The sequence below is a fragment of the Maylandia zebra genome, linkage group LG3, assembly GCF_041146795.1.
Source record: "Maylandia zebra isolate NMK-2024a linkage group LG3, Mzebra_GT3a, whole genome shotgun sequence".
In the NCBI taxonomy this organism is placed as follows: domain Eukaryota; kingdom Metazoa; phylum Chordata; class Actinopteri; order Cichliformes; family Cichlidae; genus Maylandia; species Maylandia zebra.
In genome coordinates, this window is record NC_135169.1 from 21870054 (window position 1) to 21882356 (window position 12303).

At 43.1% G+C, this 12303-nt stretch overlaps 1 protein-coding gene across 1 annotated transcript; it reads right to left on the reverse strand.

Moving 5' to 3' along the window:
* Positions 1 to 3734: 3734 nt before the first annotated feature.
* LOC112431439 (tripartite motif-containing protein 16-like) lies at positions 3735 to 5771 on the reverse strand. Its single transcript, XM_024800040.2, has one exon. It carries the CDS (start codon positions 5675 to 5677, stop codon positions 4001 to 4003), a length of 1677 nt encoding a protein of 558 aa, XP_024655808.2. The 5' UTR covers positions 5678 to 5771; the 3' UTR covers positions 3735 to 4000.
* Between the last annotated feature and the right edge of the window lie 6532 nt (positions 5772 to 12303).

Genomic DNA, 12303 nt, shown 5'->3' on the forward strand with positions numbered 1-12303 from the left:
TTACTGCATTAGCTTTTAATGTAGCTATCTGTACTTAAGTAAAGAGTGTACCTGTTGGAGTCAAATTGTTAATTGTTGTGATTGTGTTTCTTAAATTTGTAAGTCTTGGTTCAAAATATATGATCAAAGACATTCCTTTGTCTCTGACCACCTCTCCAGCCACTCTGGTGCTGGGGGAGGCTGAAAGTGTTTTATTAGGCACACCTATCTGAAAGATCTGTTTCTTGTGTGGTAAGCTTCCTGCTTTAATGATCCTTTTGGTGAGCAGGAGGTCACACAAACGCACCCATGACACACACATTCTCACACACACACACACACACACACACACACACACACACACACACACACACACACACACACACACACGTTGTTGCACATGCATACACATGCATACCGGTTTTACGAGGGGAGGTGCTTGTGTAAACTCCAAACTGTAACTGTAATGGAAATAACAGGGCTGCTTGTTGAAGAAGTTGGTTTGGAAACGGGTGAGGAGCGTTGAGCTCCAAGAGCCTGGTTCCAACCAAGCCTTCCCTTGCTAGCAAGTAAAAGTTGTTCGTCTTGTCTTTGTCGTTAACGAGAATAAGTGTGTAAACCAGCGGGGCCTGTGGAAGCGCAGACCCAACAGTACCCTTGTACCCTGCAGAAAGGCAGTTTTGGTGCATTCCAGAGGCCCAGAATAGATACCAAGCAATACCTTGAGCCTCCTCACTAACTGATTTTTTTATCCACCAGTGTATCTGACAACACCTCTGTGGTCTGCTTCAATCCTTTCCAACAAGTATTTCCAGCTGTTTGTCTCCCATCTGCACTTTAGTCTTTCTTCTTGTCATGTCTGCGTTTGTCCACCAGGTGTCTCCCTCAGCTCATATTCTCTAGCTGTGTCCCCAAACCTAGGCTGCATCCTTCGGAGGACCCAGCCTTTGAGGTATATGTGTGCCGGGTCCTTTGAAGACTGGGAAGGCTGGAAACGATGTGCCGGGAGTTTGCTGTTCTCACCAGCTCTAGTGAGCCTTGACCTCCCAGTCAGCTATTGAGCTGGTGGGTAACAGACGTCTCCAAAAATGTCAGAGCACTTTTTCAAATATGTGATGTCTTGATAAATCAAGCATATTTAAAGTTTACACAGCTACATTCTCCCCTGAAAATATGTTGTTGTTTTTCGGGGTTTTTTTTGTGACCCAGAAATAGTAATAAGAGTAATATTAAAACTAAGTAGCTGCTGCCATTGTTGGAAACTGGAATTGACTGGACCGTGCTATGAATTCTGGGATAGGAGGATACACGCGACCCATTAGTGATGGGATTTCCGGCTCTTTTTACAGAACCAGCTCTTTCAGATCGGCTCACTAAAAAAAGAGCCGGCTCTTTCGGCTCTTTTGTTGCTTTAATTAATTAATTATCAACAACAATATAAAATTATGCACAAAAGGAATTACTAATGTAAAAAAACCCATATATATATATATATAAAACATATATATTTATATATATGTTTATATATAAATATATACGGTGGCCCATAGAGACAAAGCACTTACAAACTCCAAAACACTGCTGGCGTTAACTGAACTTCCAAAACAGCTACCTAGATCACTTAAATTACACAATTGAAAGCATATGTGTATTGTTTGTGTATTTATACACAAGCACTCATATATATTCAAATAATTTAAAAAAATATGTTCATTAACCTGTTACTACCACACACCAAATCCGGTCGTTGGTACTTCCTGACTTGTGTAGCCACTAGGTAACAAAAGCTCAACACTGCGCCGAGCATCCTGGAGCACTTCCGTTGTGTTATGGAGTTTGTATGTGTTCGGACCTCAAAGTATACACCAGTTGAAATTTTAATGACAGGCCACTACATGCAGTTATAGTAAAAAATAATTAAATAAATAAATAAATAAATATATATATATATATATATATATGGTAAATGGCCTGTATTTATATAGCGCTTTACTTAGTCCCTAAGGACCCCAAGGCGCTTTACATATCCAGTCATCCACCCATTCACACACACATTCACACACTGGTGATGGCAAGCTACATTGTAGCCACAGCCACCCTGGGGCGCAATGACAGAGGCGAGGCTGCCGGACACTGGCGCCACCGGGCCCTCTGACCACCACCAGTAGGCAACGGATGAAGTGTCTTGCCCAAGGACACAACGACCGAGACTGTCCGAGCCGGGGCTCGAGCCGGCAACCTTCCGATTACAAGGCGAACTCCCAACTCTTGAGCCACGATTGCCCCCGACATATATATATGTATTAGTGCTTTTCAATAAATTTAAAAAAAACGAATTAATCTCACAATTTTCTGTAATTAATCTTGATTAATCGCAATTACTTGATCAATAGCCTGGTTGCAATTACTTTTTTTTTCCAACCTTATATTTAACCTCCTAAGACCCGAACTCTTTCGTGGCATTCAAATTTTTAATTTTTCTTTGCTATTTGGGCTCATTGGGACCTGATGACTGTAAAAACAAAGACTTACATGATTTTTTTTAAACTGATTTTTGGTTCTGAGAAAAATGAGATCCACGTATGAAGACATTAATTTAAAATTTCGATAGAACAGTGGCAGCATAATGTCCTCGTAAGTGGTTATCCAGCTCTTGTAGAGCAAAATTTAGTATTTTGGTTTAAACAACCCAAAATGGGATGTCCATATATATGAACGGCAGGTCCTAGGAGGTTAAGCTTGTAACTGACATTTATGCAATATAATGAAGTATTTGCAGAATAAACACAAATAATGTGCTTTGGAGTTTGTATGTTTTGGAGTTTGTATGTACTTTGTCAGGTTTAGTTGTGTGTAATTATTTTCTCACATATAAATTCAACTCACTGAGCTCAACATGAACTTCCTGCTAACAAAAACAGCAGGAATATTTAAAACATGCTGGATGTTTGCAGATGAGTAAGAAGCAGAAATATCTGCATAAATTTGATTTGTTTTTGTGTTAAATGATGTTGTTTGCTGATATCATGCCCCTGTTGTTTGTTCTCATCAATGTCCTGTTTTTAACTGATTTTCAAACTAGATCTGGTCCAGGTATTCTTCATCTAAACATCAGAAGTCTTTGTTCTAAACTGGGTTTTGTGAAAGCATCATATACCGAATAACTATCTACCATGATGTTAATGAGTCTGCTGACAAAAGATTTGAACTGGGACTGGTTATCTTATGTACTGAAAATGAGTCTGTTTTTGTTACTGAGAGAAAAAAAATCAATATTCACTACAGCTCACTATTACTTAATAATAATGGATTGCATTTATACAGCGCTTTTCGAGACCCTCAAAGTGCTTTACAATTCCACTATTCATTCACTCTTACATTCACACACTGGTGGAGGTAGCTACAGTTGTAGCCACAGCTCCCCTGGGGCAGACTGACAGAGGCGAGGCTGCCATATCGCGCCATCGGCCCCTCTGGCCAACACCAGTAGGCGGTAGGTGAAGTGCCTTGCCCAAGGACAGAACCACCAAGACAGATGTAGCAGGGGATCAAACCGGTAAACCTTCCGGCTAAAAGATGAGCTTCCCAAACCCCTGAACCACGGTCGCCCATGCTTTTATTTGTTCTCCTCCAAAGTCCTGATTGTGGAACAGACATGTCTAAAAGGAAACTTTCTGCTAAAATTTCGGAAATTTAAGTAAAGCAGTTCAAGCAGTTATCTGATTGTATCAATTTCTATAGAAACATGATATCTGTTTTAATCTGTCAAACTTTTTATTTGAAAATGGCTTTAAATGATTTTACTCTAAATACAATAATTGATTGTTAGTAGCACGATCAAATAATCATAAAAAAATGCCCATAAATGTAAGTACAGTTTGAAACAGTGCAATATTATTTTCACACATCAATGGACCACTGAACTTCTCAGCTTCTAAAATGTAAAGCCTCATTTAGAAACTACACAAGTACGTATAATGGTCAGGGATCAACATGAACCTTAGTACCTTAGAACCTTAGTTTATTTGACTTTAATCAACTCTGCAGTGTCTCCATCAGAGAACCCAAGCCGAAATCCAGCATAGAGCGGCTGAGTGAATGTGGTCTGGACTCTGTGGAGGAGAGTCATGGTTTCAGAGACGCTGTAGAAAGACAGAATACCTGCTCTGTGATCCAGGTACACTCCTACTCTGGAGGACAGAGGACCTGAGAGGACAGTTTGGACTTTGTTATATTGAAATTTATAACCGTTTGTGTCACAATATAATGACTGAGATTTGTCATTCCATCCAAATCCACATTCATTGCCCCTTCCTGCTCTGCTGATATTCTTGTATGCAACTGCGACATAAACTGCTCCTCCTCTCCACTCCACCTCCCAGTAACAACGTCCAGTCAGACTCTCTCTACTCAGGACCTGACACCATACAGTGAATCTGTCTGGATGATCAAAATAAGACTTTTGTTGTTTCATAAATGTTACTTTTCTGTTCCCCTCAGATAATAACAGTCGTCTGTTTGCTGTGTTTGGATCCAGTGTGATTTCATGTGAATATTTTAAGAATCCAGCTCTGGTCTTTGGCTCTGCTGGTGACAGTAAAACATCCTCTTCAGTGACTGTCAGTGAGATGTTTGTCCATTCCTCTCTCAGAATGTCCTGTAGTTTATCTCTGGTCTCTGACACAGCTGCTGTCACATCCTCAAAGTAGCTCAGAGGACGAATATTGATGCTGGATGAGTGTGTAGACTCACTGAGTGCTGACAGTGAGGGGTAGTTGTGTAGAAACTGGTTGTGATCCTCTGTGTGTGAGAGCTGCTCCAGCTCGACGTCTTTCCTCTTCAGCTCAGCGATCTCCTGCTCCAGCTTCTCCTGAAGCTCTTTGACTCGACTCACTTCAGTTTCCTGCTGGGATCTGACCTGCTGCTTCACATCAGAGCTTCTTTTCTGGAGGAGACGGATCAGCTCAGTGAACATCTTCTCACTGTCCTCCACTGCTTTATCAGCAGAGCCATTGATGGCCTCCACCTCCTGTTGAAGCAGCTTCACATCTTTCTCTCGCTCCTGGATTCTCTGCTGGATGTTTAGTCGTCTCACCTCGAGCTCCTTCTGCTTCTCAGTCCTTTCTGCTGCAGCTGGGACTGTTTCATGGCCTTTATGTTCATCAACTGAGCAAAGATAACAGATACTCTGCTGATCGGTACGACAGAAAATCTTCATCACCTCATCATGACGAGAGCAGATGTTCTCCTGGAGCTTCTTGGAGGGGGCCACCAGCTTATGTTTCTTTAATGGAGCTGCATCATAGTGAGGTTGGAGATGTTTCTCACAGTAAGAGGCTGGACAAGATAAACAGGACTTGATGGCTTTCAGCTTCCTCCCAGTGCAGACATCACAGGCCACATCTTCAGGTCCAGCATAGCAGTGATCAGCTGGAGCAGCTTGGAGTCCAGTCTTCTTCAGCTGCTCCACTAAAGCTGCAAACATGACGTTTTTCTCCAGGACAGGCCTCGGTATGAAAGTCTTGCTACACTGAGGGCAGCTGTGGATTCCCTTCTTGTCCTCTTTGTCAAAGTGGGTTTCAACACAGTTCATGCAGTAGCTGTGTCCACAGGCTGTAGTCACCGGATCCTTCAGTAGATCCAAACAGATGGAACAAGAGAAGGTTTCTCGGTCCAGCTGAACTCCTTTCTGCGCCATTTCTCCTCTCAGTGTCAGTGACTGTGTGAGTTTCTCTTCCTTAAAACTGAAACTAGTCTGAGCTCTGATCTCAACAACGTGTTTCTGCAGTGAATGGAGCCTGTCAGCTCTTACACGTCACCACATGTTGTTTACGCCCATTGTCAAAGTGCAGGTCTGAAGGGGAGGGAACGAGGAAACACGTGGACAGAGAGGAGGTGCTGTGTTTAAGAGCAGGAAGAAGAGGGAGGGTTATCAGGCTGTGCTTCACTCCAGGAAGAGGAGCAGTTTGAGAGTGATACTGTGTTTAACCTTTTTTTTATTTACTGCTCACCTTTTAAGCCTGTTAACACTTTCTTCTATATAATAAACTTCACTTGTCACAGTTCTCACTGAAGTTATCCTTCAGTTTTATTCAATGCAGGATGATAATGACCCTAGACATACAGATAAGGCAGCCACTGCATGATGACATGAAGCTTATGTTGCATTTAAGGGTGCAGCAAGTGGAATAGTTGGTATTTCAGGGAAATGTTCGATAGGAATGAAGAAAAATTCCTGTTAATTTCAAAGAAAACATACTCATCAACTTTTTAAATTTCATTTATTTTGTTATGTAGAAGTGTCACGGTTCTGGGTCCGTCGGACCCAGTAGTTTGAGTTTTATTATGTTTTGGTTTTAGTTTGCATCAGGGATTGTTTTCTTGTTCTCTTGTAGTGTTGATTATGATGATGTTTATTATTTGAGTTTCATGTTTCTGTGGTGTTTAGGATTTGTTCTTCAGTTGTGTCTGCTTAGTATTTGTCTAGCTCCATGTGCCATTTTCTGTCTGTCTCTCTATGTCGAGTTTGTGTCTTAGTGTGATGGTTGCTTGTTTCTGTTTTATTGTGATGGTCTGCGTGTCATGTGAGTGTGTTCAGTTTTACCTTTGTCTCGTCTTGTTGATTATTCCCAGCTGTGTCCACCACCTGTGTGTAATTCCCCTGTGATTCTCTGTGTATTTAAGTCATGTCTGCCGTCATTGTAGTTGCTGGTCCGTCTGTGTTTCCACCCTGCTTCATCTGTGTGTTTCCCTGCAGTCTACCATCATCTGTTTCTGCCCGCTCTCATTCATGTCCAGGTTCGTGTTCTATAGTTAGTTTGTTCCCAGTTTAGTTTAGTCATTGCTCCGTTCGCCGTTTGTCCATTTCCTTTTTGTGTTTAATAAACCACCCTCACACCCATACAAGTGCCTGCGTTTGGATCCTCCTTTATTTTCCACACGGCTCATCTCACTCGCCGTGACAAGAAGCTGTAATCAACTCGACAAATCATCTTGAAATTGTCACTAAATGGGGACCTGGGTTGGGACTGACCCTTTGATATCTGATTACGTCCCTGAAATTGTTAAATAAAGCTGATGTCCAGTGCACTTGTTTTACAGTGACGTTAATATTAGAACAACACACTGCAAAAGGGGAAATGGTGCTCTGAGGTCCAGAGAGGTGGAGAAGCCAAACATCCATTTATCCAAAGAGACACTCTCTCATTACTCAGGGTAGGGTCACCACACACTGGGGGAAAGGAATCCAGGAATCTGTGTGAAAACAGAATAAAAGTAATATCCAGACAACAAGAGCAATAAGATTGGCTTAAAATACTTCAGACCCTCCTGTATGATGCATGCACAGAGATCTGAGGGAACGTCCAGGAAGGATGATAGTGTTCTCCACAGAATTGATTGGTCTGCTTAGTAACTGGCTCAGGAGCTGTTATGCCAGTACAAAGGCTTATTAATAGTTATTAATCCCTACCTCCTTCTCAACAGTCGACTGATCTACCAAGTTCATCGTCACCCCAACTTCCCCTCAATACGTGTCTACACTGATAATGTTGATCAAACAAATTGAAGCAATTTAGATACCGAGTGACCTGATTGCCACCTGGACCACTGTTACCTTCACTCTTCACATTCACATGAGTGAATTTGTTCTGTTGAGGTTCACTTCTTCTTGACCTCACCGATCCGTTTGATATCCCAGCTGGGGAAGAAGGGTCAGATGAGGCTGGAGTATTTTTCATCTTTATTACCAATGTGCGTTGGGAGATCCCACTACATGGAGTCACAGCAAGCATCGAGTAGATCCGAGGATCATTCCTGATACACACACCTATATAGAGTCAGTGGGGCGGCTGCCCTGTGTCACCCCCCTTCAGTAGTTTTCCACTAATTCTATTGTTCAGTCTGGGGAGTTGCCCAGGCAGACCCCCACTGTCAATAAATTCCTCAGGGTTCAGCAACTTAATCTCATTTGTGAGAGTTTTAAGGTCACATGAAATGCTTTGAGAATAAAAGTCCACAATTGTCCTTTAAACAAGGGTTGACCCAAGTCATTCTAGCAAAACACACACTTAGGAATCATTTCCCGTTCTTCTGATCTACAGCCACCTCCTGTTATCTAAGCACATTCTATTCTAATTGTTGTTTTATTCTACTCACAATAAAATACACAGCAGTTAGCAGGCTCAGTGAGCAGCTGGACTGAGCAGTTGGACTCGTATTTGTCACATGGACATTTTCATGGTGCTGATTGGAAAAGTTATGGGTACACACCAGCTCGCAAGTGGGAACAGGTAATCTGTGCACGCGGACTATTTTTTTTTTCCAGAAACAGCTCCACCTCATGGGCGTTGTGCGAACCAGTGATTGTCTGCAGCTCTTTGACTCTGATCATATGAAATTTGTTAGCTGGTAGATGTGAGTACTTGCAGCCTTGGTGTCTCATTATCCTCAAGGAAATACACAGAGATCTGAGCAGTTGGTGCACATTTCCCCTCAAAGAAACCACAGTTGTTCTGTGTTTGTCATGTGCAGATATCTCCCCTTGGAGGACATAAACGATCGATTGGCAGTTTGTCCATCGATCTCTTCGAGCTTCACACACGAGCGAGCGGCAGCGGACCGAGAGACCAGTCCCTACTTTGTAATGACACTTCCAGCTTGGCTGTGGTGGATGCATGTGAAGTGTTCATCAACTTGGACTGTCATGACATCCCACATGGAAAAGATATATATAAATTTTATAAAGTTTGTATCTGTCTTGCGTGAAACTTGTATGAAAAGCATATAAGAGTGAGAACAGATATAAGATCCCTTGAAAAATTATATAATGAAACTTGTATGTTTTGGATACTTACTAAAACAATATATGAAAGTAATGAGAAAGTGGCCACTTTCATGAGTAAATCATGTAAGCCTTATACAGGGAGTGCAGAATTATTAGGCAAGTTGTATTTTTGAAGAATAATTTTATTATTGAACAACAACCATGTTCTCGATGAACCCAAAAAACTCATTAATATCAAAGCTGAATGTTTTTGGAAGTAATTTTTAGTTTTAGCTATTTTAGGGGGATATCTGTGTGTGCAGGTGACTATTACTGTGCATAATTATTAGGCAACTTAACAAAAAACAAATATATACCCATTTCAATTATTTTTTTTCACCAGTGAAACCAATATAACATCTCCACATTCACAAATATACATTTCTGACATTCAAAAACAAAACAAAAACTAATCAGCGACCAATATAGCCACCTTTCTTTGCAAGGACACTCAAAAGCCTGCCATCCATGGATTCTGTCAGTGTTTTGATCTGTTCACCATCAACATTGCGTGCAGCAGCAACCACAGCCTCCCAGACACTGTTCAGAGAGGTGTACTGTTTTCCCTCCTTGTAAATCTCACATTTGATGATGGACCACAGGTTCTCAATGGGGTTCAGATCAGGTGAACAAGGTGGCCATGTCATTAGTTTTTCTTCTTTTATACCCTTTCTTGCCAGCCACGCTGTGGAGTACTTGGACGCGTGTGATGGAGCATTGTCCTGCATGAAAATCATGTTTTTCTTGAAGGATGCAGACTTCTTCCTGTACCACTGCTTGAAGAAGGTGTCTTCCAGAAACTGGCAGTAGGACTGGGAGTTGAGCTTGACTCCATCCTCAACCCGAAAAGGCCCCACAAGCTCATCTTTGATGATACCAGCCCAAACCAGTACTCCACCTTGCTGGCGTCTGAGTCGGACTGGAGCTCTCTGCCCTTTACCAATCCAGCCACGGGCCCATCCATCTGGCCCATCAAGACTCACTCTCATTTCATCAGTCCATAAAACCTTAGAAAAACCAGTCTTGAGATATTTCTTGGCCCAGTCTTGACGTTTCAGCTTGTGTGTCTTGTTCAGTGGTGGTCGTCTTTCAGCCTTTCTTACCTTGGCCATGTCTCTGAGTATTGCACACCTTGTGCTTTTGGGCACTCCAGTGATGTTGCAGCTCTGAAATATGGCCAAACTGGTGGCAAGTGGCATCTTGGCAGCTGCACGCTTGACTTTTCTCAGTTCATGGGCAGTTATTTTGCGCCTTGTTTTTTCCACACGCTTCTTGCGACCCTGTTGACTATTTTGAATGAAACGCTTGATTGTTCGATGATCACGCTTCAGAAGCTTTGCAATTTTGAGACTGCTGCATCCCTCTGCAAGATATCTCACTATTTTTGACTTTTCTGAGCCTGTCAAGTCCTTCTTTTGACCCATTTTGCCAAAGGAAAGGACGTTGCCTAATAATTATGCACACCTGATATAGGGTGTTGATGTCATTAGACCACACCCCTTCTCATTACAGAGATGCACATTACCTAATATGCTTAATTGGTAGTAGGCTTTCGAGCCTATACAGCTTGGAGTAAGACAACATGCATGAAGAGGGTGATGTGGACAAAATACTCATTTGCCTAATAATTCTGCACTCCCTGTATAACCTGCAGACGGCACCCATGGGGTACCATTCTCTAACAAATCACCCTAACTTTAAAATATTTGGCACAACCTCAGTCTATCACTTCTGCTATCCTTAAATTATTGCAGTAGATGCCTGTAGCTTAAATGGTTTCATGATCTGAACGTGAACCTACCGGTCACGTCTACAGTAATGTTACCAGATATGCATTTATGGTGTGCAAAAAGAAAGGGGGGGAAGAAACACACAGCTTTTTCAGCTTAAACACTGCCTGGATCACTCTCTTAGGCTACGTCCCCACGCACATGGGTAATTTTGAAAACTGACATTTTCTGTTTTCGTTTAAAAAACAAAAAAAAATTCCGTCCACGCGTAAAAGCCAAAAACGAAGGAAAGCGCTGCTAGGAACATGCCAAAGCAGCAGGTGGCGATATATTACTAACCGTGTAGAAATGTTTGCCAATCAGAAGTCTAGAAGCCTCGGTGGGAAAGAGTAAACAAAGATGGCGCATAGAAGCAGTGTCACTACCCAATCCGTACCGGAAACCCGATCGGTCAGCGGGGGAGCTGGCCCTAGGGAGGGGCATCCTTCCCTCCCTCCTTTTCCTCCCCATCCCCGGCTACCTCCCTCTTTCCGCTCCACCACACTCACCCACACAGGTAGGGCCTTGGGGTGCGGGTGTGTCACCAGGGTGCAGGGGAGACATTCCCCCCCCCCCCTCTGTCCCCTTCTGGCCACCTGTGCCTCAACTTTATCTCACAATGATAGGTTTGTAGCTTGTACCTATCCGCTGGAACGTTGAAGACAATATAACTACACTGCAAAGCAAGACACAAGCAGGCTGGTTTACTCATGCATGAGGGAAATCTGGCTGGGGCCAAGTGTCGTCCCACCACCTAGCCTCCGTCAGACTCTCAGCCAGGCTTCCCATAGCACTCCTTTTATTGTGGTTACATGAATATGCATAGGGTCATTAACATATGACATCTTACATAGGTATACATGTGAATAAAGAATACTGTGTATGTGTGTGTGTGTCTGTGTGTGTGTGTGTGTGAGGTCCAGATGTGACCCTGTGAAGACTCCCCAAACGCTGGTGCCAGGAGCGGGTCCATCTGAACAAAAGGCTCTTATACTTAAACAGATATACGTGTGTTTGCTATACCATATATCAGCAAGAGAAGATACGACCTCTCCTAGGAGGTGTGTGATCTATACCAGAACACTCTGTAGAGGGAGTGAACGCACTCCCCCTTCATGCTACTCAGAGCCGTTACAGACCTCCTAGGATGAGACATTCTTTCAATCTACAAATGATTATACACTTCTAAGCATATGTGGGTAAATATTTCTAAGCATAAATGACAATCAACAATACAAAACCTAACACACAACTTAGACATCCACATTACTTACACTCTCATAACACACACATATATATAGGGCCTTGAGGGTGGGCACGTTAACGGCGTCCAGTGGACAGTCTGTGTACTCAAACCTACCTCTGGCGCTGGTGCCCACCCCTCAATTTTAAATCCATGTAGACATTGAGGGTTCTCAGGAGGGGCCGTGCTAACACCTACTGCTTTCTGGCTGCAGTACCATGCTCTCCCTTGTTTTAAATGTACTTTAGAACAACACGCAGCAACACTACACATGAGCGGGAGGAGGGAGGTATGGGGTCTTCACACACACCCATTCTCTGCTAGCCATCGGGGCGGGGGGGCTGGGAGGAGATGTTGGCTGTCCGATTGGCCTCCCTGCTGCTGCGGAGCCTGGGACGGTCTGCTTGCCTCCACCCCAGGGGGGGAGGGCAACATCTCTTGGGTCTGGGTTCTGTTTCCCCCTCTGGGGGCGAGGGTACCTGGACCTG